This window comes from Excalfactoria chinensis, chromosome 2 (genome assembly GCF_039878825.1).
Source record: "Excalfactoria chinensis isolate bCotChi1 chromosome 2, bCotChi1.hap2, whole genome shotgun sequence".
NCBI lineage: Eukaryota > Metazoa > Chordata > Aves > Galliformes > Phasianidae > Excalfactoria > Excalfactoria chinensis.
In genome coordinates, this window is record NC_092826.1 from 114,388,103 (window position 1) to 114,414,573 (window position 26,471).

The 26,471-nt window shown below is 37.7% G+C and overlaps 1 protein-coding gene across 1 annotated transcript in view; it reads right to left on the reverse strand.

Annotated features, from left to right (window-relative positions):
* The window catches only part of OSBPL10 (oxysterol binding protein like 10), a 110,532-nt gene that overhangs the window by 28,639 nt on the left and 55,422 nt on the right, over nucleotides 1-26,471 (reverse strand). The window contains exons 5-6 of the mRNA XM_072327474.1: nucleotides 17,899-18,109; nucleotides 8,313-8,467 (exon numbers count right to left, since the gene is read on the reverse strand). Coding sequence (XP_072183575.1) covers nucleotides 8,313-8,467; nucleotides 17,899-18,109 — 366 coding nt within the window. The remainder of the gene's footprint in view (nucleotides 1-8,312; nucleotides 8,468-17,898; nucleotides 18,110-26,471) is intronic.

Here is a 26,471-nt window from a genome sequence, read left to right on the forward strand (position 1 = left end):
ATCTGATAAGCATCTTGAGGCAAGAACATTATCTGTATTTTCACTCTTTTGAGAGTTCCACTAACATGCTTTGTTTCCCTCCCCTACCCCCAAGCATCTCCAGGAACAGAGGTCTTTTTACACATAAATAAGCTCAGAAAGCGTCCCTTTCCTACACCACGTAATTGTTTCAAATCTTATTTGTGACCATAGTTGGCAGTGAATATAACAATACAGAAGTGAAGAGAACCAGACAGGATAAGATATTTAAGAAGGAAAAGCTCTGATGTGTAGTAAGACCAAAAAGAATGTAACATGAAACATCGGGCACCTTTGTAAGCCTTCACATAAAAAATACTAGAAACAAAGGAGACGATTATCTTATATGATTAAAGTAGTAGTCAGTGAACCAATACCCTTTTATATGCAGAGATCCTTACTTGGATTACTCATAGCACTGTAACCCTGTCAAGCATCAAATCAGGTTTGACAACTTCCCCCCCTCCCATATGAACATATTTTCTTCATAAGAGAATTCTTCTTTGGTTATCATAATTTTCCTAAATCCAAAGTAGTCAGTACAGAAAATCAGCTGAAAAGCATCTCATTCCTAAACATAGACTTGAAAGAAAAAGATAAAGTATCAGCACCAGTCTGCACATCTTGTGAATATCTATCATGAAGCAAGCACAACTGAATTATGACACTGTTTAATGTGAATTTTAAAACACCAGAGGACTATGCAATATTGCATAAATTGAGTATGAACAGGGAATAAATATTTTCCATCACTGTTATCAGAAAGGACAAAAAGGAACAGCAACTAGAAGAACAAACTAAAAAGAAAATGCTCAAAGCGAAAAGCCCCACAGACTTGTCCTAAATTGAGGCAAAAAAGAAATAAAAAATTGTGAAGGCTAATAAAAATCATAATAGTGAATTTCATATTAACCTGAAAATACATGAAAAACAATAAAGTATCGCATCATCTAATGCCATACAGACACTAGTGAAGAAAAACTTCCTGTAAGACAATCAGTTTTGTTTTGAGAATTAAATTTTTAGAAGATGGCTTTAAATAAAGAACGCGACAACTCAAAGTAAGTTCTTTGCCATTTACAAGCTTGTAAACTCCAGTGCTTGGAAGCCTGTAAAGACTCCCAGCAGCAGCCAGGCAAAACTTCAGAGATTGTGAAAGGTCTGAAAGTCACGTGTCTGTTACTCCTCATGAACTAAAGACAAAACACTGCATGGAGCAGCAGGCTGGTAAGGGAAACAAACGTGGATGAAAGCATAGCAGAAAGTCTTACCCTCAGTTTCCTCCTGTATTAAAAGGTATCCTCACTAGACTGAGATACTTGTGTAGAAACTTGATGAACTTGGAGCAACTTGTCTCTTAACAGCCACAAAGTAGGGAAAGACTTTTTGGTAAGGGACACAGCAGGCAATAGCCAATAGCTAATAAAATGTCATCCACGTATGCAAAGTGGGCACAAGAAGATGGACAACTATAAATTTAACATTTACAATCATCTGGTCTGGCAAAATTTCTTCATACATATATCCATTTCTTGCAGTGCTGCTACTTCTATGCAGTACCACATGGCAGGACATTTATCAGAGGAAAGAAATAGTAAGGATGCTAACACAAGCAACATTAACGATTCTTCCAAGGCAACAAACTCATTAAACCAGCCTGATTCCTCCTTCCCTCAAATTCTTTGTTCCATCCACAACATACATTCTCACTGCTGCCACACACAGGCTCAAAAGAGGAGGGGAAAAAAAGGAAGAGAGGCGTGAGTCTTTCAAAACATCCTCATAGGAGAACGTCAATCCATATATGAAATAATCCAAGCCTAGAAAACTACCACCTTTTATATGGCTACATTCTTGAGGGGACTGGAACTCTACTTGAAAAGTTTCCAAGATTTGTTTCCAGTCTCATGAATCACTTGGTTCATCCTCAACCACAAAGAAATCTGTGTGGCCTCTGCCAGCCTGCACTGTAAGGTGAAAGAGTCCTAACTCGTTCACCTTCACCTACCAACTCCTTGGCTGAGGTAAAGTTTTAGTCTTAGGAGCTTTCATCCCACCTGTTTCCACATGCAAAGCTTTTCAAATAAAGAACCACTAAAATTCATCATCATAGGTGGAAAAGCCTCTTTCTAGCAAGACCAGATGGAACAGCTGAAGTCAGTTTGGATGACGCTTCACTTAAGACAAACCATATCCAACCTGAGACAAATACATACTGTGAAAAAGTTCAATCCATCCCACTGAAGTCTAGGTAAGCTACTGATAGCCTTAATGAGATGGGTAAGCTTACTAATGGACAGCATGGCTAAATCCGCATACTAGAAAAGCAAAACCAACATCACAAAGCAATACAATTAGCACACAACAAATAGTGCACAATCCTGAAATAAAACTGATACTGCCTTTGAAACTAACTTTGCAAGGGGGCACAGGTTTTATAATTAACTGAATAAGCAATTGTTTATTTTAACTTAATTTTTAAGTCTTCCTGCAAGTGAATCTGCTTTTACAATGATGAATTTTCACTGAAATTCACTATTAATTATGAAATGCCAAATAACCAGAACCTCATGTTTATTCAAACTAGTTATAAATTTTGTATTAAAGCTTCTTTTCTTATTTTAAGTAGAATATTACTCTTGAGTATATTTTACAGATATTAGATGGAATATATGTATATATCAATTTGCATCTATTATTTACATAAACAGATCTACTAGATTCTTTGCTGACACTGTAATTACTTCAGAAGGTTATAAAAATATAAAACCAAGATTAGTTAGGCTATCTTAGTCATTTTCTGTCAGTGCTGCTATAGCAGGCTCATGCTATATAATTCTACTGAATAGTTGTATATTTAATCCCTAACTATACCTTTCTCTGGAAGTTTCAATCGATTATCTCAGAGTGCATTTTTTAGATGCCCTGATAGAGAATAGATTAACTGGTACCATGTTTGCCTAGAGGTTAAATTTATCTATCCAAGTCATTATAATCCATTTACTGTGCTCTTCAGCCCAAAAGTACTTAATCACACAGAAAGCAAAACGCAGGGCACATTTAGCAATTCCGTAATGTTAATGCTAAATAGTGAAAAAGGACTCTGTAGTACCACCAATATTACTCTCCCACACTGATCTGTTTTCTTTCTACTGCTGCACATGTAGATAGCACCGCATGTTCATTTCTAAGCTGAGCTCCCAGCACTGATTACAAACACTTGTGTCAAGTACAAAAAGGAAATAGGAAACACCAGGAAAAATTGATACCAGGAAATAATTCCAAGTCTTGGGCAGAACTGCCTCAAGACAGACATACACAGGAAAGGTAACACCAAATTAGAAATTACTTCCCTCATCTAGTTTTGCTTCTAAAATGACAGAAACACTTAAAAATATTTTCTACCATCTCTAAATCATCCTGTAATGGCTCAAAAAGAGAAAGGACTCTGCAGAGGATGAAACATCATCATATAGGATGACATTAAAGACAAGATATGAAAGGCAGAAAGCAACTTCAGCCTAGAAGATAAAATCTCCTGAACGGATTGGACAAAAAAATGTCTTTCAGAACTAAGAAGAAAACAACCCTGTGCCTCCTACAAATACTGCAAGCTCGCTTTTGCATTTGAAAACATCAAGGTTCAGATCATGCAGGAGACAGAAATATCCTTAATGATCAGGACTTGACTACACTTGCAATCATTATCACAATGAAAACATGGTTTAACAGTTAGATAATCAGAGCTAAGCCTCAATCCTACAGTGCTGAAACTTCAATCCTATTAAAAAGATACTTCGGTATGGAACATGTGTACAGTGTCTCATGCACGTAAGCAAGGGAAAGTTAGGGACAGGAAAGCAGAGACTGCACAGATGCCAAATCCCCAGGACAGTAAGAATCAGCTGGCATGGCAAGTTAAGGAATTAGGAAAAAAAAACAAAAAACAAACAAACCAAGAGCAGAGCTAAACTGCAGATGTAGGTACAAGATATTACAACATAATAGTTCTTAACCCAACAATTAGAGCTAAAGAAAATTAGCACTTCCCTCTCAGGTCTCCCCTAAGAACCGCCATTTTTATTTGGCTACCAGGGGAAACATTTGGCCTGCAGTCCCAATCTCGTTGCTCAAAGAGGGACTTCTGTCACCTGAAATTCCGATCAGTTGAACTGGAAGAGCAGCACACACATGGAAGTGATTCACAGCTTTATTCCACATAGGCACAAACTTTATTAGAACAAAATTTATTGTTAAACTCAGTATTTTGAAATTAATCAATGTCAGAACGTCAAGAAAGGAATTTCCAAGTTGTTAACAATTATGTGAAGGAAGCAGGTCACTGTTTGTTGCAGACTTTACAGAGATCAAGTTCACATCACAGCTCTAGAGGATGTACAGAGGCATATTTGTCCTCTTCTGCTTTAAGGGAAAAACTCTGTAAAATACATTACAACTTATACCAAAAACTCCAGGCAGGTTTGTTAGGGGTTGCACAAAAGTATTTTAATTCATCTCACATCAGATGTAAAATAGCTCTGTTCAGATCAGCCCTTAGCCCTGATGAAAACAATATGAAAGAGCTATCTGGCATTTCACTATCAGTGGTTACTTCTTCCAGTTGATACAAGGGGTTTTAACCTAATGCTGCTTTATAACACAAACCTGAAAGGAAACTCTCAGGTAGGAAGGAAAAGCAGTAATAACAACAGTAACAAGAAAGGAGATGATAAAATAAACAAGTAAATACACTTGGAAATCAATTCTGCTACAAATCTTTTCCTTTCTGAGCTACTAAGAAGAATCTCAAGTGACATCCCCTGCACTTGGAAACAAGAAACATTTTAAATAACAAAAGCAAGTAAACTGTAACAGATTGTTTAAAAATAAGACTCTAGCTGCTACATTGTTTCACCACAGGAGAAATTGCAACCTGAAATCTTAATTGGGCAGCAAAGAGAAAAGAAGTGTTTTTTTCCCTTTAGTTATACGCGGCATCAAAACACAACTCCACAACTTAATACATTCCTCAAGAATACTTAGGCATTCTTGCTGCAAAACTGCATCAGATGAATCTTGTCCATACTTTCTTTGTAAGCATTAAAAAAATGGAGAAAAAGTCATATATGCGTTAATGACATTTCTTAATGCGCTGCTACAAAGAGCCTACCCACTATGCTGAGAATTAACATAACCATCACTAAACCTGTTTAGTAACTTGGCCATGTAGCCAGGGAACTGCTGCCAGTTTGTAGCCTTCTATATTGGAACAATTCCTTTGCAATCTCCTTTCAACAAAACAAACATCTCTATTTTCTTCTTAAAAAGCACCATTGATTCACATACCTTAAATGATCTTTTCCCTTATAAATAACATCCTATAACATAAGCAGCTAAGTCAGTTGCTCCTCAAGGGCTGCAATTTAATGGCATTTTCTATTTCAGGCTACAGGTCAGTTCACAATTTGTTTAGTTGCTACACCTAATGTATTATGCTGAATGTCAGTCAAACAGTGCTCACCCATTCCTTTGGGGCATAGCTTCTGACTAAGAGACAGAGGAGATGCTATCAAAATAATAATAATAATAACAAATAATTCTTTCATAAAAATCCAGGTGAGGCCAAACCAGAATTAACTTGATAGCACTGAAAGAGGAAGCAGCACTTTCTTCTCAGAACTTCTTGAAAATAAAGATCACTTCTGGCACTTCTGAAAACTAGCCCAACTTACACACTACCAACTTGTTCAGAGATGACGAGCACAAGCTTCTTAACAATGACACTTAGATGGATTATCTCATTGTCTACTGATGCCGCCACAGTTTCTAACAAGGAACTAAAATCTGCACTAGGAAATAAGTGAAGTGTGATGATCTGTAGTTGCTTTTTTATAATCTCACATAGTAAGTAATCAGCTGAGTCACTGCTTCTTATAACCTTGAACATGAACTGGCTACTCAGCATCACTCACTCTTGCCTCAGCCATACAACAGGCCAGAGTACATTTGAAAGTGAGTATGAATCAGAACACATTTGATAGCTTGGGAAACAAAAATACATAAATTTTTAAAGATACCATCTTCTGAGTAACTGCTGGACTGCATCCTTAGTGGGCTGCTACATGGCTTAAACCATTTTTCTTTTCTACAAAGCCAGTTCTCCAGCCCTCCTTTCCATAGTCACAGCAACAGGAAGCTCTGCCTCCTATTTGACACTGCTCAGCTTACACAATTGGGCAGAAAACTTGCAGCTCTCTCTAAGAGCACCTGCTCCAGAAAAGAACCTGTCCACAGCAACCAAGAGACATGCAACCTCTATAACAGGCCATGACAGCTTGCCAGATCTGAAGTTGAACACAAAAACAAGAAAAATAATAATAATAATAATAAAATAAAATAAATAAATAAATCCAATGTGCTTCAGCCTTCCAAGAACACGCTGATTTCTTGATCAAAATGGAAAATCTATCAGCAACTTTCAAAAGACAATTTCAATCTGTGAGCCAACAGTATCAATCTTGGAACCACGAAGACTCTGTGGAAGGGATATAGCTTTGAAAAGAGCTCCCAGGAACGAGTCCTGATTTAGGTCCTTTTTTGGGGCAAAACAGAATTTCTGTTTCAGAAACTGTACTACCCTAACAAAAATTACATGCACAAGTGAAGATGCTTCTTGTTGCTTCAACCTACTAACTTCCTACTACTGCTTGTGCCAAAGCCAACATCCTGAGCTTTCTGTAACCTAAATCTTTTCTTCCCTCCTTTTTTTTTTTGAGTGCTAGTGCCCCCAGGGGATGCAAACACAGGCTGCTGATTTCAGGAAGATGGTCCACAAAGCACCAAGTATTTGGTACAGAAACTAGTGTTATGCTCCCTTGCTAATATCCATCTCTGGAAGGGTATTCCCTCCCTCACAAATTATGAGCTCCCATACCTCAAGCCATATGCAAAATTCAATATCTCACATCAGCAAGAGAAAGAGCTGAGTTTTTGGAAAAAAAAAAAATATATATAGCTGTAATTCAAAACAAGTCATAAATGACTCAATTCAACTGCAAAAATGATGCTCTCTAAAAATAATAATAATAAAAAAACAGAAAGCTCTCAAAAGAATATTCTTAAGAAAATGCTGTAAGAATTGCATTTGGCTCATCTAAAAATGGAATTATACAACCTCCTAGTAATAAGCAAATATAATTCATTTAAACATTAAGATTATTGGATACTGTAAAATAGCAAAACTTGAAATTGCTTTTTAAGGACAGAACTGGAAAAGAACCAAAGTAACAAAGAACTGGAGGAGAACCAAAGAAACAAGTAATATTAAAAAAATAAATAAATCTATTTCGTTTTAGCCCAGGAATTTTTAAACTACATTCAACTCAAGATACTACAAAAGACCTGGAAAAATCAAGCAGCTTTATTATCTCCCCAGCCACTACAAAGTTTGTTAAAGGCAATATACTTTAATTTAAGCTATTCCAATTGCCAAAGAGCATTCACTTGTAGTAAAGAGTTTCTTCAGCTCTCAAAAACGTCTTTCCAGTTCTCCAGGTCTTGTGTGCTCCAGGTGCCCAACAATCTGTGAAGTCTCAGTGTGAAGTGTTTTCCTGGTGGGCAGCACTGGTATCCAAAGCAGACAGCAGAAGCTGGAGAAGTTTGACATGGTGAGAGAGTTTCAGTGCACCAGATGCCTGATACGCAGCTATGAGCCTCCTCAAAGAGTCGATGCTTCAGAACTGCCCTTTACCAAGTAAATGCCACAAAAGCACAAATCAACAGGCTGGTGCAGACGATATGAACATGTTTGCCTATAATCACTTAACATGAAAGTGGGCCAGAAAGCAATGCACAATTTTGCACTCAGAAAAGCTGTACCCAGAGACATCCAAGAGCAATTAGCAACATAGAAAAATGGGTAGCAAGCAAATCATGTGGTTCTAATGTCTCATGTCTCAAAGCAGAATAAAAAACCAAACAGCTTATTCTATCATCAAAGATAGATACGCACACTGACAGACCACACTAATGGCTATTACAACTAGGAGATTATACGCTTTCCATAGTCCACTGTCTCTCAGTATCACAGGGAAGCAAAAGCACAGCGCAATACATAAACATTTTGTTCTAGTTTTCAGAGTGCATTTTTGCATAAAACACCATTTTAACAATTATTTCATACAGAACAATAAAGATAAAAAGTACAGTAAGTACTTCATAGAAGCATCCACTATCACACATCTTTGCATCTAATCAATGTCAAGTCTCAAATACAACAGAAATGGTCTGCTTACCTCAGTACCTGGCTGTAGTGTCTGCCCATCTTGGGCTGCAGATGGAACTATGGCCCATGTGATGTTGGCACTAGCAGATGATAAGGAGCTGAGGGCACCATTTTTCAGTTGCTCTGAGGAATGTGACTTGGGCCCAGGCCATCCCAGGATACCATCTGAAGCAGAAAACAGGTATCAACTTACAAGACGCAGATGACTGATATTTCCACTCCTCTCATCATTCTATTCATATTAATGAACTGTTGCTTATTCCCTGTCCCCATGCACAGCTTTACTTCAGTAATAAATCAATGAAGGAAGAAGATTTTACAGTTTTATTCATACTGCCAGACAGAATTATACACAAATTATTATACATAACTATACATAAAGATTATTCAATCTGGCACACCTTTGTAATTAAGCAAGCATTCTCTATCCAGTGTTTTAATAGGTAGGAAGTTATTCAACATTATTGTACCTAATACAGTGCAGGTGCTTGCCACATCTTTTAAACATAGATCATTACCAGAAGAAAGATAACTAACCATCTAGTATTTGCATCAGGCCCCAGGCCCAGGATGAGCTCAGGCAATATGCTGGTTACCTCTTCATTTACTCTGCCTGAAAACAGAGTTCTCAGCTTAACAGATGTACTTAATTTCTGCCGGAACTTACTCCAAAGCTCTCCCTAGATTAAGTGTTAAAATGCTTTCCTTGTATCAAGACGACAGTTTAGAGGAGTTCTCATTAGAAAGATGCACGTTATATATGAATCAAACAGAACTAGACATCAAGGCAATCCCTACTATTGGAGGCACCTGATTTCCAGGACAGGCCAGTACTGAGGGATGCTAAGACAGAAAAATCCAATCAACTAAGAAGGCTGCAACGTCCTTCCTACCTCAGTACTCTAAAACACAGTATCACCATTCATATCTGCAGCCCTCACCACTGTGCTTAAACTTCAGCTATCAATTACATGCTGTTATAAAATAGAAAGATACAGATAAGAAAATCGTGGTTTTTCAGGCATTACCATAATATGTGCATGAAAATACAATTAGTGTCACCAGGAGGTTCTCTTTCTCTCATCACCGCCAACATTTTAAGATGATCTTTAAGAACAAAAAGTACATTTTCTTCATATCACCGGTGGTTAACAGAGGTTACTTCCTAGTTAAGATAAATAGCTTGATCTGGTGAGATAACCTGTGTAGCATTATATTAACTTAATATTTGCATTGTTTAAAATGGGTCAGAAGTCCTATAGCTGAAATCTTACTCCATTCCAAAGATAGAACAATTGCAGCACATTCCCCTCATCTGAAGTGATACCAAGTTATGACAGTATGACAAAACTTCAGGTCTACTTGCTCAGCTGGATTTTGTAGTACCGCCTTCTGAAGGAAGAGTAAGGAAATGATCTGTAAAAAGTGTAAAACGATTTTCAAAGATCAGAGAAACTAGCAGGGAGGAAAAGAGAAAAAAAAAAATAATAATAATAGAACATGTATTTCATATAACTCATATTTCCCAATGACAAAGGAAGAATATCTCTGGGGCTCAAATATCAGGCCTTTACTTTTCCATGCTGCAAAGACTTCTGCATTTCAGTAATTCTGAGTACAATGCCGGTAGATATTCTTAAGATCAAGCAGAGTTATGTGAATACGTGTGGAGAAAATGGTCTTTTTGTTTGACTTGCCCTACATTATTAGTCCAACACACCACAAAGTCAACATCTGCTCTCATTTCAAAAACTGAATGAAATTTACACTGTATTGGTATACATGGTAAAGAATGAAGAGCTCAGTGACTGCAGTCATAGCAGCACTCTGTTGGGAAGAAAGGGCAGCTCCAGATCCCCACAGATAAGTTCTGATTCAGAGGATAAGCTGATGATTTTTCTGGCAAATCCAAAATGGATTCTGCATGGGAGGAAGTAAGGAAGCATAACTCCAGCATTTAAGGATAAAACTAGAAAACTTATAAAAACTTTATGTGAAATCAGAAAACTTCACATAACCTGTTAGCTCCTTGGAGGGAATGTGTAAGGCTATAAATTCATAAACATTTTTTTTTTTATTCTTTTTTACATTAATTGATACAAATTTCATAGAGAAAAATCACATCAAGCAGCTGAAGTGCACCTGCTTCAACAGTTTTGCAGAGCACAGCTCTCCTTCTCATTCTTCACTACTTTGTAATGTTGTAACAGATCTATTTTTCCATTTCTCTCTGTCAAGCAGCTGAATATTGAATTATTACTGTTATTTCCCTATTACACAGAAACTAAAAAAGATTGAACTGACTTTTTTTTTTTTTTTAAATGCAACTCTTTGAAAATAAGTCATCCACTCATTTCCTTGGGCTATCAATTTTCTCTCTTCACACACAATTTATTTTGCCTTCACTGTGAAGAATTACTCTTTTTAACTAACATGTTTTTAGAAAGCTCATTTCTGTAAATAGCCATAAGAAAACACCATTTGAATAAACACTTTGCTTCAGGGGAAATTTGCAAGCGTGAACATTTACTTAACCATCATTTACATATTTTTTTTTAAACACTGGATCAGTTTTCAGTACAAACACACCTAGTGAAAAAAGATTATTTTAGTCATCATCTTTCTCTGCACATTTTAAACTCTACCACAGAAACAGCATCTATTAGTAGTATGCCAGCATGTTTTTCCATCTGTCCCAAGGGCAGCGGTATTCCGTCATAGAACGATGCATCTTGTCAGCTTAGCCAACTTTTTAAGCAGATCTCACACACTTTACTAGAGGATGCTAGCAGTTAAGGTCCAAAGGGTAAATCACATCTAATAACATCACATTTAATATGAAAATCTAAACTGACACATCAGTATTCCTGGGTCATTGAAAGGGAATTGCCATATACCTTATAGGATTTTACTTCCCAGACAAATGCAGGGTATTAAGAGAGAATCATTACAGAATCACAGAATTGTAGGGGTTGGAAGGGACCTCTAGAGATCATCGAGTCCAACCCCCCTGCCAAAGCAGACTCCCTACACCACGTCGCACAGGTAGGCGTCCAGGTGGGTCTTGAATATCTCCAGAGAAGGAGACTCCACCACCTCCCTGGGCAGCCTGTTCCAGTGCTCCGTCACCCTCACCGTAAAGAAGTTCTTGTGCACATTCGTGTGGAACTTCCTATGCTGAAGTTTCAGCCCATTACCCCTAGTCTTGTCCCCACGCACTACTGAAAACAGACCAGCCTCACCACTATGACTCCCACACCTCAGGTATTTATAAACCTGGATCAAGTCCCCTCTCAGCCTTCTTTTCTCAAGGCTAAACAGACCCAGTTCACTTAGTCTCTCCTCATAGGGGAGATGCTCCAGGCCCTTCACCATCTTTGTGGCCCTACGCTGGACTCTTTCCAAGAGATCCCTGTCTTTTTTGTACTGGGGAACCCAGAACTAGACACAGTATTCCAGATGAGGCCTCACAGACTATTAGAAATAGTCTGAAAACCAAGTGAGGTAAGAATACAGTCTCTACATATAGAAAGTTAGAGGATACAAAAAGCACTAAGCTAATTAAAGCAAAACATCTACTACTATAGCAAGCAATGCAGAAATTAGAACAGATGTATTAAATATGATATTTGTGTAATCAACTAGATTTCTTCCACTTGTACAACATCGGGTATGTAGTTCCAAAAGAGAAAGCGAATTCTAAGCCCAATTACTCTGGCAGTTCAGTGTGTTTGTACACACAGTATGACAGCTTTCACGAAAAGTACAGAAAAACAACACCAACTTCTACTGTAACTAACAGGCAGCAGAAAAGTTCCAACAAAACAGAGAAGAACATTTCTAGATAAGCTATGTGTAGCACCCAGACATAACCAGGCCTTCTTTCCCTTTAGCAATGCTGCAGTTCAGAAAGATCATCCATTTCAGGTGGCACAATACAGAGTATTGAAGGGGTTTGGAGGAGATTTTTCAGTTAAGCACTATCAATTTCTTTTCCTTTTTTTTTTTTTTTTTATTCCAGTGGACCTTCAAACTATGATTTTTTATTATAATTGATGTATGAAATACGCTTAGCGCCTACATCAATTCTATAACAACAGAAACTTTAAGTTCTCTGCTCTTGGCTTATAGACAAAAAAAAATACAACAATCATATCATTTTCCCTTAGCACAATCATAAACAAACAACTATTGATGAAACTCTTTCAATACATTGTAACTACACTGTAATACATATTCCCCTAAGAATTCTACACTAGCACTGAAGGAGAGACCAAAATTGGTCCCTGCTGGGCTGGAACTAGAAAACAATGTTATCTTGCAAAGCAAGAAGAGCATGTAAGGAATAATGTATTAGCATATAGATGGAAGAGCAAATTGTTTTTGTTAGTCCCAGAAGAAGCAAGTCTAGCACTGATACATTTAAAGGAGACACGACTGACTGTGGAATTTACTTAATTTACACAGGTAATAATTTTATTCTTCCTGGCACCTTCAGGAATTGGGAGGGCTGGGGGGCAGGAGGGAGTGTTGGGGATAGCAGGTGTTAAGCAAGAAGGAGGATTCCCCTACTTGGTCATTTTTCTCTCCTCTTGACATTTCAGCTAAAGGAGAATCCATAGCTGTCATCTGTCACCATGTTAAAAGCACCTGGATTTTGTCTTTCCTGGCCAATTATTTTCTCAAAAGGAAGAACCAGACAATATGATGAAATAAAGTACATCTCCTTCTGCCCCCTCCCCCTCGAACTCCAGAATCACCTTCAGTCCATTTGTTGCCATGGAAGCCAAATAAGTAGCATTTGCACATCCAAGTGAACTCCAGAAAAATAGATAGCGAAGAAGGGTTTGGGTTTTGGCTTTTGTTTTTAGAAAAGAGAACAAAAATAACCCCTCAAAAAAGAAGAAAATAAGAAACATTACATTTGCTATTCAGAAAAGCAGGCAAGTGAAACTTAAAAATATTATGAAGGAGTTCCTGTCTGGTAGATGCTTTATTCAGTAAATGAACATGTGATGCAAGTTAGTTTAAAATAAGGGACATATTTGTACTCACTGCCAATGACTGTAAGGCAGGATTCCAATTGCAATAATATTAAAATAAAGAACAGGCCTAAAGCACAACATAAGGTGATAAATTAGCTTTAAAACAAATACCCAAATTTGCAGCGTTCTTAGTTTGGTATAGAAGAAAGGACATTAACTACAGCAGTCATCAGGCTCTAGAGATACTCTTCTGCCAAAGGCTGCACAATAGGAAAAAAGTAACACCAAAGATTTTCAAATAGAGATAGAAGTTTCTTCTCTGTCACTTTATTTTGAAAGCCATCTGTTTCCTGTTGCATACTAAATAAATTCAATCTTGTCATATGGCACTTAATGCTGAGTAGTACACACTACTCTGCTAGGTGACATCCTGGAACAATTTTTGGCTCTACGCTTGTTCAGTGGCACCCATCTGAGACAACCTGCTTGACAAGCTTTTGAGGTTAACGGTTACCATGAGCACAGCACAAAAAGAAACATATGTGGCTAGGCGATGAGGAGAAACCATTTTCAGCTGGTTGCTCATTTTGGGCATTCAAGCTGACTTACGGGGGTGGTCATGCTACTAACAAGATGTCACTGGATCCCTTGTGGTGAATATCCCCACTGCCTTAGTCTTCTAGATATTCTAGATATCTGTATCTATCTATCTGTATCTCAAACCATCTCCTCCAATTACTGGAGCTAGATAGCATGTAAGAAATCTTCGAAATATTTCTCCTCCCTACAAAGGGAACAGAATCCCAAAATCCAAAACTTGTAGGTATAGATGGAATTCTCTCCCCATTTGATATGTAATCAACAATTTGAAGTAATAACACACTTTCCCGGCACATTTTTCAGTGAAAGAGAATAATTACAAAGAACTTAGCCATTGATCAATGCACACAACTTTAATAAAGGCAGCTAGGCATGTTTGCCATTATTTTGTCTCAAAAGTAGAAACAGACAGGATTGTTCTTTCACTGACTGTTCCTGTTGATACATTTCCAAAAATCAAGCACTACCAAAAAGAGAGTCACAAAACCCTTTCCTTCAATCTTTACAGCGAGACTAAAACATGTGTTGACTACCCTTCAAAAAAAGATTGAAGATTTCAGTTTAATCTTCAAAACTGCTTGTAGACTTGAGTTATGTGATGGACAACTTGTGAGAAACATTAAAATGAAGAGCAGAAAATTTTCCTTAAACTATTCTATGTCAATTTCATAAGATATCTCAAGTCAAGACCTACACAGTTCTAGATTTTGGATGCAATTTTATTGCATGGACTGCTAAAATGCTTTCCTTCTACTCACACTACTGGAAAAGATAACACTAAATAAATTAGAATAAAAGAGGAGATTCTTTTCTTTTAAACAGTAACAGCCCACAAATCTGTTTGAAGTAGCAAGTACTAAATAACTTCGTGATTGCAGTTCCTCAGTATTATGTCAGAAACTCAGCTACCTTAAGTCCTTGCTGTAGAAGAATTAAGATTGTAAGGCAATGCACAGAGGAAAAGTTAACAATCCTTAGGTAACTGGCCATAACAATTTCAAGAACAAAAGCAGAGTAAAGTTCAGAAAATAGATATGTATTACTCTTCAGGCAATTCTCCTTATTCAGAACATAGTAGTGAGAGATTCTGATGCTGAAGTAAAGGTAACCTTAAGGATAAGTTAAATTCAGCAAAGCTAAGTCACTGCTTATTTCTCACATTCTGCATGAGCAATACTGCTCTGCTTCGCTGAAATATTTCCATGAACTGTAGGCTAGATGCAAGTACGTTATCAAATACCTATTTTGTGCATCTATACAAAAGCCTGGAGATCCTAGCCCAGGATACCCACTGCCTTCTCACAAGAGTTATTCAGCATTATCTTGGACATCATCTAGCAGGTAATCAGACAGCATCTGAGTGGAAACATTTGGCAATACATTGCATAGGGCAATCACAATCATATGTGGGGAAATGGCCTCAAGGGGAAATGGCCTCAAGTTGCGCCAGGGCAAGTTCAGGTTGGATATTAAAAAGAACTTCTTTACAGAAAGGGTGGTTAGGTACTGGAATGGGCTCCCCAAGGAGGTGGTTGAATTGCCATCCCTGGATGTGTTTAAGAGCCATTTGGATGTGGTACTCAGGGATATGATTTAGCAGAGGTTTGTTGTTGTGGTGTTGTTTCCTGGTTGTTTTTTAAGGCTACTGGTTAGGCTGCGGTTGGACTTGATGATCTTCAAGGTCTTTTCCAACCTGAGTAATTCTATGATTCTATGATTCTATATAGGAAAGGTATTTTAGACTTCCTATCAGAGGAACCCGAGGCTTTTAAAGGAAGAAGTGATTTTCACCTAGCAGCATCAAGAGGTGACTAAAAAGGTTATTCTTTGGTTGCTCCTCCTGGATATGCAATTAAAAAAAATGCCGGGAGGACACAGTCAAAATGAAATATATTATCTCTCGGAATTAGAGTTTCCTAGAGGATTACTTAAAGGCACTAGTCTGATTAGGTATGAGTTTATGTAGCCTTGATGACTCAAACTCCACCAACTCAGCAGAAACATTAAGTCCATCAAAGTACATCTGAAAAAGATTAAGCGTAGGAAAATCAGTAATCAAGACTTTCAGGCCAGGTTCTTTAAGGCAACCGTGTTGCATAATAAGTCCTGGGGAAAAGAAAAGGGAAAAAATACAATAATTTTGCAGACTTCCAGTTAGAGAGAATAGACTAAATATTTCAGCAGCTTTTAGTTACCTCCTCTCCCCCTTCTTCCCTCTCTCTAAATTACATACCAAGTGGAAAGCACACCTACACACTGAAGAATTAACTGCTTACATCCAGGTCCTGTTACTCTGAAGATGCTGGTATGAACAAACGCTACAGAATTCCTGAAAGAATTCTCCTATAAGTTTAAAGTCTAAGAAGAAACAAACAGCCGCATTTATTAGATAATATTAAATACTTTCTAATAGTGACTTCCAAAGGTTTTTAGAGGAGAGATTAAAATAAGTTTAATAAAGAAATTCAACAGCTTTTCCCCATTATTGTGCACATAACTGCAAAAATCATTACTAAGTCAAAACAAACACCGATTTAAAAGAACATTACTTAAACACAAATTCAAGAGCAAGAACAATTTAAGTCATCTATCTCTGACAGTTTGCTTAGATCACATGAACATGAAAAACAACATCCAGAGAGTTTGAAACTGGAAACTGACTTCACTTTGAAGGATGCTTTTCATCTTTGATACAGCCCATGCTGTTTTGAAATGGCATTATATCAAAGATACCTATTAAATGCCCTTTATCGCTACTATGTAGATGTGCACAAATTTTCTAAATTAAAACCAAAATGTAGAAAATAAAATTTGTTGTTCCTGCCCCATGTTCCCCAATGAAACATATCAGAAACTGGATTAGGGAAAGTCATAATATGCCACATTATAGGTGTAACAGTTTCTAACCCTTTTTTTCCCTCACCAAGAACCGTTTTTATGTTGTTTCCCTACTTCTCAGCTGATCCTCTTCTATACTTCCATACTTCTACTGATCCATACTTCTACTTTCCCCACAGGGGAACTCTATAGAGGGCTTGGCTTCTTAACCAGTGGTCTCAGTGGCTCTGAAGGCATATTTGCCCAGTAGCAAACCTACTGTAAAAGTAAGGATGTTTCACCTTTTTGCTTTTCTTTTTTTTTTTCCTACTTGAAGTTGGATTTTGTTATTGATTCACCTACAGAAAACACACAGAGCCCCAATACCCAGAATTCTGCCGTTGCTCTTCCTCTTATACCAACTCCTGCTCCTGCACTTAAGCTAGATACTGCAATTAGAAAGTAACAAGTACCATTTCAGAAAGGTCTTCTTATGTTATAGACAGAGTTCTGTGTGAACTGGAAAAAAAAAACTGAGCTATATAAGCTTCATGCCTGTATATCTAAATGCAGTATCAAACTGTTTGACATTTTAGGCTCATAAAAATTTGCCAAATACATATCTATATTTAAATAGCAGCAAGATCTCTTCCTAGAATTAAATAAAACCATTGACTGGAATAAAATCTGCTTGACCACGATCCTTCCATGTAGAAAAACTAATAATATGATTTTTCAGAAAACAATTTCATTTTTATCAAACAAATTCATATTGGGATTTCACTCTTTACAAGAAAACAAAAAAAAAAAAAAACAAACAAAAAAAACCACAAGCAGGTTCTGCACTGTCATTAAGAACACAGGCTTAAATACCTGTTCTCCTTGCCATCTCTTCAGGTTTTTGTCATTATTATTACCATCCCTTCTCTGCCTTGCTGTCTTCAGAATCTAACTTCCCTGGGAAGACTCAGGATAACATCTTTTTATCCCCTCTTCTGTTTCCAACTGATTTTGCAGGGTATTTTTTAGATTAAAAGACCAGATCCCTGATGTTACAGAAGCTTACAAGTTGCTCCATCCAGCTTGCTTCTTTAAGGGATGGTGCATTTTGCTGCTTGAGTACCATAATAAATAATAATTTAAAAAACAAAAAACCTAAGACAAAAAAAGAAAAACGGGAGAGATTATGCTCACCTGAGGACAGAGACCTGTTATGGTGCTGGCCCACTTGATGCATGCTTTGCTGTAACAGAGTCAGGCATTCTCCAAGGCAGCTCAGGGTGGCAGCAGAGGTAGCTTTTAAAAGCAGCAAGTCCTGATCCAAGGCAGAAAGGGGGCCAGAACTTGGGAGAGCTTCAATGGCTTGTACAAGATTTTTCTGTTGTCCCTCAACTTGGCTCATCATCTGTAAAGGTACAGAAACATCTGATGTCATAGGAAATATCACTACGTAGCTGTCAAATTCTTACAGCTCCATACGATGACTAAATGTAAAGAGCTGCCTAAAATGACCGTTAACATTATGGTCCAAACAAACCATAAACTTACAAAAACACAGGGCTTGAGACTACCACTAGGCCTAGCAAACCATCAAGACTACAGTAGAAAAAGTAGTCACTTAAAATAGTTGGTTTACTATAGATTAAATAATGGCTCACACTGTCTGGAATTCTTCATAAGGAAATACATGAAATTTCTATCTCCTTCTCCATTACTAATTTAGATTTACATTTTCTTTCCTTGGTATATGATCTGAGACACCCAAGGAAGATACACTATCCATCTTCTTCCTTTCCTACATAAAACATCTAATCACAGTTAAAGAACTGATATTTTTCATTTCTCATGCTTCAGTAAGGAACTGCTCTTAAAAAATACGGTGACTTGGAAGCTTATAAGCATTACCATAGGATGCAACTTAGAATACTTATTTACTGTCAGATATGAATACCAGCTGTCAGAGAGAAAGTTAGTCTGTTTCTAGATTTGAACAAACCAGATGAAGATAAAATGCATGCTAGTAGTGCAGATAAAATACATTATAAAAGTAGGCTGTTCTTAAATAAACTGACAAGTTTCCAAAGTCATTCCTATAACCAAAAGAAAGAGCTTAATAAAAATTCTGCTTTCACAATCTGTAGCAAACTGCACATGCACGATGACAGGCCTCTTTATTTCACTTACCTTTCCTTCAAGTAAGAAGCCACCTTTATGTATCACGCTGTACCTGGCAGCATCTTTGAAATAATCATACCCATGACTGTAACCATACCTACTTGGGCCAAAACGCAAATTAACTCTGGATTTTTTTTGTTTAATGCACCGAGATACTGCCAGCCTGTGCCTAATGGGACAGAGTTTATACACCTCATCTCAGACAGTTAACTTTAGTTAAGCCACCGCAAAATTTCTTTAGTGACGGTGAATCACACTTCTTCCCTTCTTCACCCTTTGGCAATACACAGCAGAAAGAGTATATACTATCAGACAGACAATTCAGTCAGCATGAACTGGGTTGCTTAGTATTCCTTTCTCCTGCAGGTGCAAGACCTACCAATATAAACTCAAGATTCAATTACCTGTGAGAGTCCATACTGATTAATGGCTGCCATGTGTTTGTCTTCCCTCTCCTGAAAGATTTCATCTTTCTACTTCCAGTACAATTGCAAGTTTATGATCCTAAAAGGTGGACACAGAAATAAACTACCCATCCTCTGCCAGACTGATACAAGAGAAAAGTCCTTTTATACAGAATGCAGCATCTTAAAATCAGCTTTCAAAAAAGTAAAGGATAATCCCGTGCCAGTCATTCTTTCCAACAGGAGATAAAAGCATTTATTCTATTCATCTCTATGCATTCCTATAGGAGGATTTTTTAAACTAAACATGACATTTATTCCTCGAAAGTCCTCTTATTACATTTCCCTTCCCTCCCTTCTCAGAGAGTCTATTTTGCTAAGTCTGATGTTTTTACATAATCTAAGAAACTGCTACTTGAAGATGAATGCTTAATAGGTTTATGAAGCATACAAATTCAATCTCACGCCTAAAGTTCAAACTCTAAACATGACCGGAGATAAATCAAAGTCCAGCTCCTTCAGTTACATGAATGAATCATACAACACTGAGACTACAGAATGTGTCAGCACTGAACCCATTTACCATGCAATTCACCACATTAACTGCAATGTTCCTGTACTAGCTCACTGATTCCAACCAAGCCTAGACAAACACATCTGGCTTAATTATTACAAGATTCATGAGACGATGTGGATCTTTCTTTAATGCAACTATTTGTAAATCCATTAAATTACAAATAAAGCTTTTCAATGTAGGTGCTTTCAATCTGGAGTTAATTTGTCTTCATTCTCCTTCTTCTACACACATGCAGCACTTAACACAACAGTCATCATCTCTCCTCTGATGCAAGTATATACTAACCCAGCCAGATCAGAGCACCTGAGGACACCAGCATGACACTATCACTGACGACAAGAAAGTTATAACCCGGTTATAGATATGAAAGAAGTTGCCATGCAAAGTTACAGTTTGATAAAAGGCAGTCTGTAATGCTAAAATGCTTGACTATAAAAGCAAGCTAGATGCATTCTAGGAAATTCAGAGTGTTGAGATGCACTTTGCTAAGTAAAGTGTCTTAAACACAGTATCTTCCAAACAGAATACCTTCACTAAAAACCAAAAAACTACACTTGAGATGATCAAAGCTTTCAAAGGAAAAGATTTGTAAACAACAGATTCAAGTTCCTTTTGTTCAAGCTACCACAATGTTTAAAATAAATAGATAAATAAATAAATAAATAAAAAGGAAGAACTTCATCAGGTTTTTTATTATTACTTTTTTGACGTATGGTAAGAACACTTCCCGTGGCCTCCCTGCACTGTGGCAAATATACTGATACAAAAGGCTATGCTGAGTGCACTGACAAGAACAGAAACTGAACTCAAAGAAGAAGCAAATAACCATTCCAGCAAGCAAGCATTCTCAGCATCTTAAGACATTGTGATTTCAAGCTCCTTGAAGGAAACAAAGACTGACATCAGCCATTTTACCTCCAAGGGCAAGCATACACTTTCCCTTCATCATGTAAGGCCACGTGAAGGATGGCAAGAAAATAAGTAGTGCCATTCATTGAGGACTCACTTTGCTCTGTCAGTTAACAGCACCCTTTCTCTGCTTCAGTATTCTCTGTGCTGTCAGCAATACTACTGCTAGCAGCACATTGTCTGCCAAGTTACCTCTGAGCACAGAAACAGAAACCTCCGAAGATACTGTAAATCAAACACATTAGATTGTTACATAACCCTAATAAAGTTTTTAACTCTGACTTTGAGCAAGAACTCCTGGCTTGATCCAGGCATCATCAACAATCTCGACCCAGATATCATCAATAACAACACGAACCATCATATTACAAAAATTATGACTTAGAACAGTCAACAAATTCTTATCAAAGCATAATATAGAGATTCATATACCAAGGATATTGATATATACTGTAATGTAAGACAAACACATGGAACTCCAATGTCACCAAAGTAATCATACCAGTCACTGAAGTGACACATTGGCTAAAATCTCAGCACAACTTCACAATTCCCACATCGTATTTCCACAAAGCTGTCCTATTTTCAATTATTTATTCTGAAAATGAGCATAAACATACATGCAAAAAAAAGAAGAAAAATCAACAAATATTACGTCCTTCTTTAGCTTGTTTCCAGCCACATCTGGAGAATTCAGTGCTGCCAGTCACCAGCTCAGAAAGTATACATCTCCCTACTGAAATATCTGTCAAATAAAGATAAATTCTACAGTTGCAGTAGAAGCATGGAGTTTAGGGTGGGTTTTTTTCCCCATTCAATATGTTCTTATTTTGAGTTATAGCCACTGCAGAGTAAGAGCCCCGGTCCTAATTTCTGAAAATTCTCCTCAAACTTACCCAAGATCACTCGATACGTGCACCTTCCTACTTAATGAAAGATTCCCTGACTAGGATTTATAGGTTTACCCTTTTTCTTCACTAAAGTCACGTCCGCAATTATTGTAGTGGGATTTCATCAATGGTATGCAAGGTAGAAAGGCAAAGTTAGAGCTTAATATATAGCTGACGTGAAAAGAATTATATACGAGAGTTGCTGCTAAAGGCGCTGCAATATGTAACACCAATCTCTTATTAAGGAACATTTTGCTTTTCAGTTCTGAATCTGTTTATCTGTTTAGTATAAAAAGGTACACAGGACCATATGACTACAGACATGCTTGCTTTACAATTAACAGATGTGTATGCTTTGCTTACAATAAACAACTCAGTAGGGGGGCTTTCTTGAGCTGTAGACACTAAGAAATTCTTCCCACAAAGCTTCAATCTGGACAAAGACCCACAACAGCCTCTGTGAGCATTGTTATGCTAATGAGAAAAACTATTTTGCAAAAGGATCCCAGAACACTAAGTGACATATTCCAAAAGCATCATGGAAAGATGGAACAGGATAATGACATCCATATCAACTGCCCTTTCTTGATTAATACTCCCTTCCCTTACAAAGAAGAAGCACGTAATTCTCCATTATTGTTACCTCAGGATATCAACCAGCTTGACCTCAATTATTTCGAAGATGCAAACAATGAACAGTAAAACTGGAATGACTCTGTTATATAATAGTTATTAAGGCTTAGACACACACATCCTATCAAAGAAGCTTCAAAGGAGCAAGTTAATTTTCACTTGGCATGTAATTTGCAGACAGGGGCGCAAAAAGTGACAGAACAAACAGAACTACACCTCTGCCAATCAGAACAGCAGCTAACCACCAGGACAAGTTTTCCTTGCAGTCTTTGCTCCTTTTTCCACAATAATATTTCTTTCCTTTCAGAAATAAAAATAAAAATGAAAACAAAAAGCACAAGCCTCCCTACTTCCATCTGTTATTTTGCTCTATTTTCTCAAACCAGAAATTCATATAATCTGTTACAGGAACAACTAAAAAGCCAGTTGCCACGTATCCTATTGTCTCAGATGACAAAGCATAATTTCCATTGGGGTTTTGTTTTGGTTCTTTTGCTCAGTCTTCTTGCAGTGCACTCCACAGGGTGGTTCCTTCTGAGGAAACCCTTAAAAAACAGAGGAACAAATGTTGTTAGACTGGACCAATTCTGAAAGCAGAGCCTAAGATAACCAGTAAGAAACAGAATGACTTTGTTGCTTCCTGCCTTAACTACTCTTCCCAGTCTGCTGTTACCAGCGATGACAACGCTGTTCCACTGGCAACCACCAGCAGGGGCTATGATATTACCAGGGACTGTGGCACCAGATGTACATTCCAAGGAGCAGCTAGCTCTTAATTGTCATCACCTGCCATTCACTTTCAAAACTGACTGCTTAATCAGTCCAAATATTCCTACGTTCCAAGCTTCACCAGCATGACATATTCAATCTATGGTTTATATTTTTAAGTTCTGTAACCTGGTCAATTGCTATACATCCATATAACACAATATCACCGCATTTTTTGAAAACATGATTAATTACTCGATTATCTAGAGACTTTTTACTCTCTATCCTCCTGTCCAGTAACTTACTAATTACATATTCAAGCTAATTTGCTGTTAATTGTACATTTACAGTAATCAGACTGTATTTAGCAGGTCTGCATACTACTACCTTCTTTTTTTAAGCCCAAAGGGCTGTTGGATATCAGAGTGAGGAAGGAGACAGGACTATTTTTTGGTTACTGATCTGGAAGCTGTAAACATTGCTTCCAGCACTGGAGGAGCAAAAGTAATCCTCTTAATCCTCTTCCCTGACAAACTCTCAGACTACTGCAACTTGGGCACATATTACATTCCTCCTCCTTTCTTCCAGTGTTTTAAAACAGGCACAAGCTCAGCAAGAAAAGGAGCTGATTAGCCACCTGTTCTACAAAAGCATTTCTGTGTTCAGAAAATAAATAAATAAATAAATAAAATAAAAACAGGATATTCTCAACAGATTTCATCTTTAAGTACTAAGAACTATATGAAAAACTATAACAGCTGATATTCTCTGGGACTCATTTGAATGCAAATACTCCAAGTTTCCAGGAAACTCTGCTACTATCCACGTGCAAAGACAGATCTCAGGGGGAAAAAAGTGAGGTCTGGAGGGAGTGATTCACAGCCTTTGCAACATACGTGCAACTTCACAGAGAGAATTCAGCAATTCTGGCAGAATCCCCATGAATGCTACCAGAAATCTCAGTACAACAGCCCACTTCCTTGGGTGTATCAGGTGTTTTCCTTTGCTTTCTCAGGCAAACTTACTACCATACTTTGCTAAGATCACACTTCCAGACTTAATCTTAAGTACATGCTTTCTGTATACTGTCTGTCCTACTCCTCACCTGGGAAACAAGATAGTGAAAGATGGAAAGAGGAAATACTTTTCATCCTAATCAACATCCTGAGATATTTATCCTCTGTTGGCTCCCTACTGAGCTATTAAAAAAAAACTGCCAATTCTCAGTCTCTTCTTCCTCCTTAAGATCAAGAGAGGACAATAGCTCTCCCTTCTAAGCCAACATACACTTCAGGTACTTTTCCTCGCATAAGAGGAAGATTTAGAAATAAACCAAAGTACTAGAAACCGGAGTAAAAAGAATTCCTCTGATAGTGTCAGCTACCTTAAGAATGTTTCAAGGAGACACTAAGCAAGACTTTGGGTGAGAAGTCAAAGCTCTTTACTAAGATCTGGCTTCTGTAATAAACACTCAAGTGAAAAAAAACATGATTCAGACAGACAGTATCAATGAGCACTGTTTTTCTCCAGAAATCAGGGTGAGTGGGCTATGCTTTTTTTTTTTTCCTCTCCCCAAAACACTAAGTATTAAATTTAGCAAAGGCCATCTTGCCACTGGAGGGAGCCGTCTCAGCATCAGGATCTATTTTATGGCAATAAGGACTGGTTTTCTTCACTGCCTGTTGTATTTAAGCTCCCTTTGGATAATCTATACATCTACAGGTAATGCTTCCATTCGCTACCAGCATAAGGCTTGAACAGAAAACTACAACTAGTACATAGTAAATACTCAGTTCCCCCTGCTATCTTAAGAACTCCTTCCTTGAATATTTGCTTGTATACCTGTTAGATTAACCATATCATATTAACAGTCACCTACTGAGACTTAACATTTGCTACTAAAGATAACTCAAGAGTAGCAGGACGCAAGGATATTGAGGCAAAAAGAACAGAGAAAAGTAAAAGCAGGTAGCAGCTGCAAAGGTTGGTGTTGTTTTGTTGAGGATTTATTTCACCTGAATTGCTTCCAGTGATCAAGAACCAAAAATTGAGAAGCCAAAGGAAGAAGCCTGCAATTTCATGTAAATCTTGGACAGCAGCTGGCTGCCATCCAGCCAAACAGAAAGCGCATTGTTATATTTTAAACCACAGAACGTAGTACTGAGAACACAGCTTCTGAAAAGCTTCTGGTGGAAAATTAGATTGTTTAATTTCACTACACGGATTGACTCAAAATCTGTGAGGAAAGTCATTACTTTTAATCATTAAGTGTTACTCACAAGTATGCGTTATCCTATGAGCTCTTCTGAACATCAGTTTCTCCTACATTAAATAAGGACCAGTTAATATTACAGCACAAAACTGGAAGGCATATTTTGATTACTGGCACATTTGTGTCTGTTAAGTACTCAAAAGGGCTGCTGCTAGTCACTAAGTCAACATCAGCAATCACAGAAATATTTCATTAGCTCGTCAATGTATAGCATACTATTCACAGAAGCTATTTTTGGTAACTTACACTGCATTGCTCTAGAAGATAAATTATACATTTCAGAGATGGATTTTTAAGCAAGGTGATTCCCTCAGAACACATCACTAACGAACAATTTTGGATTTTAAAAGAAAACAAACATTCCATTTCACCTCAGAATGTACAAAATGCTTATGGTGATACAGAGTAGCCCAATACACCATACAGGTAATTCTTGTGGAGATTTACATTGTGTCTATAAGGGGCTTAGATGGCAAGGGCCCAGAAGCTGTCCCATGTCAGTTAAGAGCCAGCTCTCCCAAAAGGGACCCCCTGAAGACACCCAGGTCAGTGCTGAAAGAGGGCAGGCAGTGCTCTATGCACAGAGCAGAACTTCGCTGCAGCCCAGGAGAGGGACACAGAGGAGCAGGCTGTCCCCTTGCAGCCCATGGGCACCACATGATCTCCACATGCAGCCATGGAGGAGCCCACAGTGCAAAGGTAGATGAGGCCTGAAGGAGGCACAGCCCATGAAGAGCCACTGCAGGAGCAGCAGACAACAAGATTTGCTTATAATTACTAAGAAGTACTCTTTAAACAACTCTTAGGTGGGACAATTTACAGCAGAACAATCATGAGTTTTCAAAGTAGGTATTACTTCCCCATCTGGCAATCTGTTCTGCTCATGTTTTCTGAAAAGCAAGTCAACTGTCACTGTCAAGGCTATCTAAACCTGCTATTCCTGAAGCCTAGACGGGAAGCCCTGGATAAAGCACAAGTCACACAGAGATAAAGCACAGTAAATCCATCCTTGGCCTTATCCCACTGTCCCAAAGCAGACTGTCAACTGTTTTAAGTTGATATCATCAACTTAACAGCACTGAAGTAATTCAGCATGCACTGCCATGGTTTTGAAACAGTCTGTGACACCATAATACACTAATAGTAATTTAGTAATAAGTACTAACAATAGTACTTATACTGCAACTTTTAAACAAATT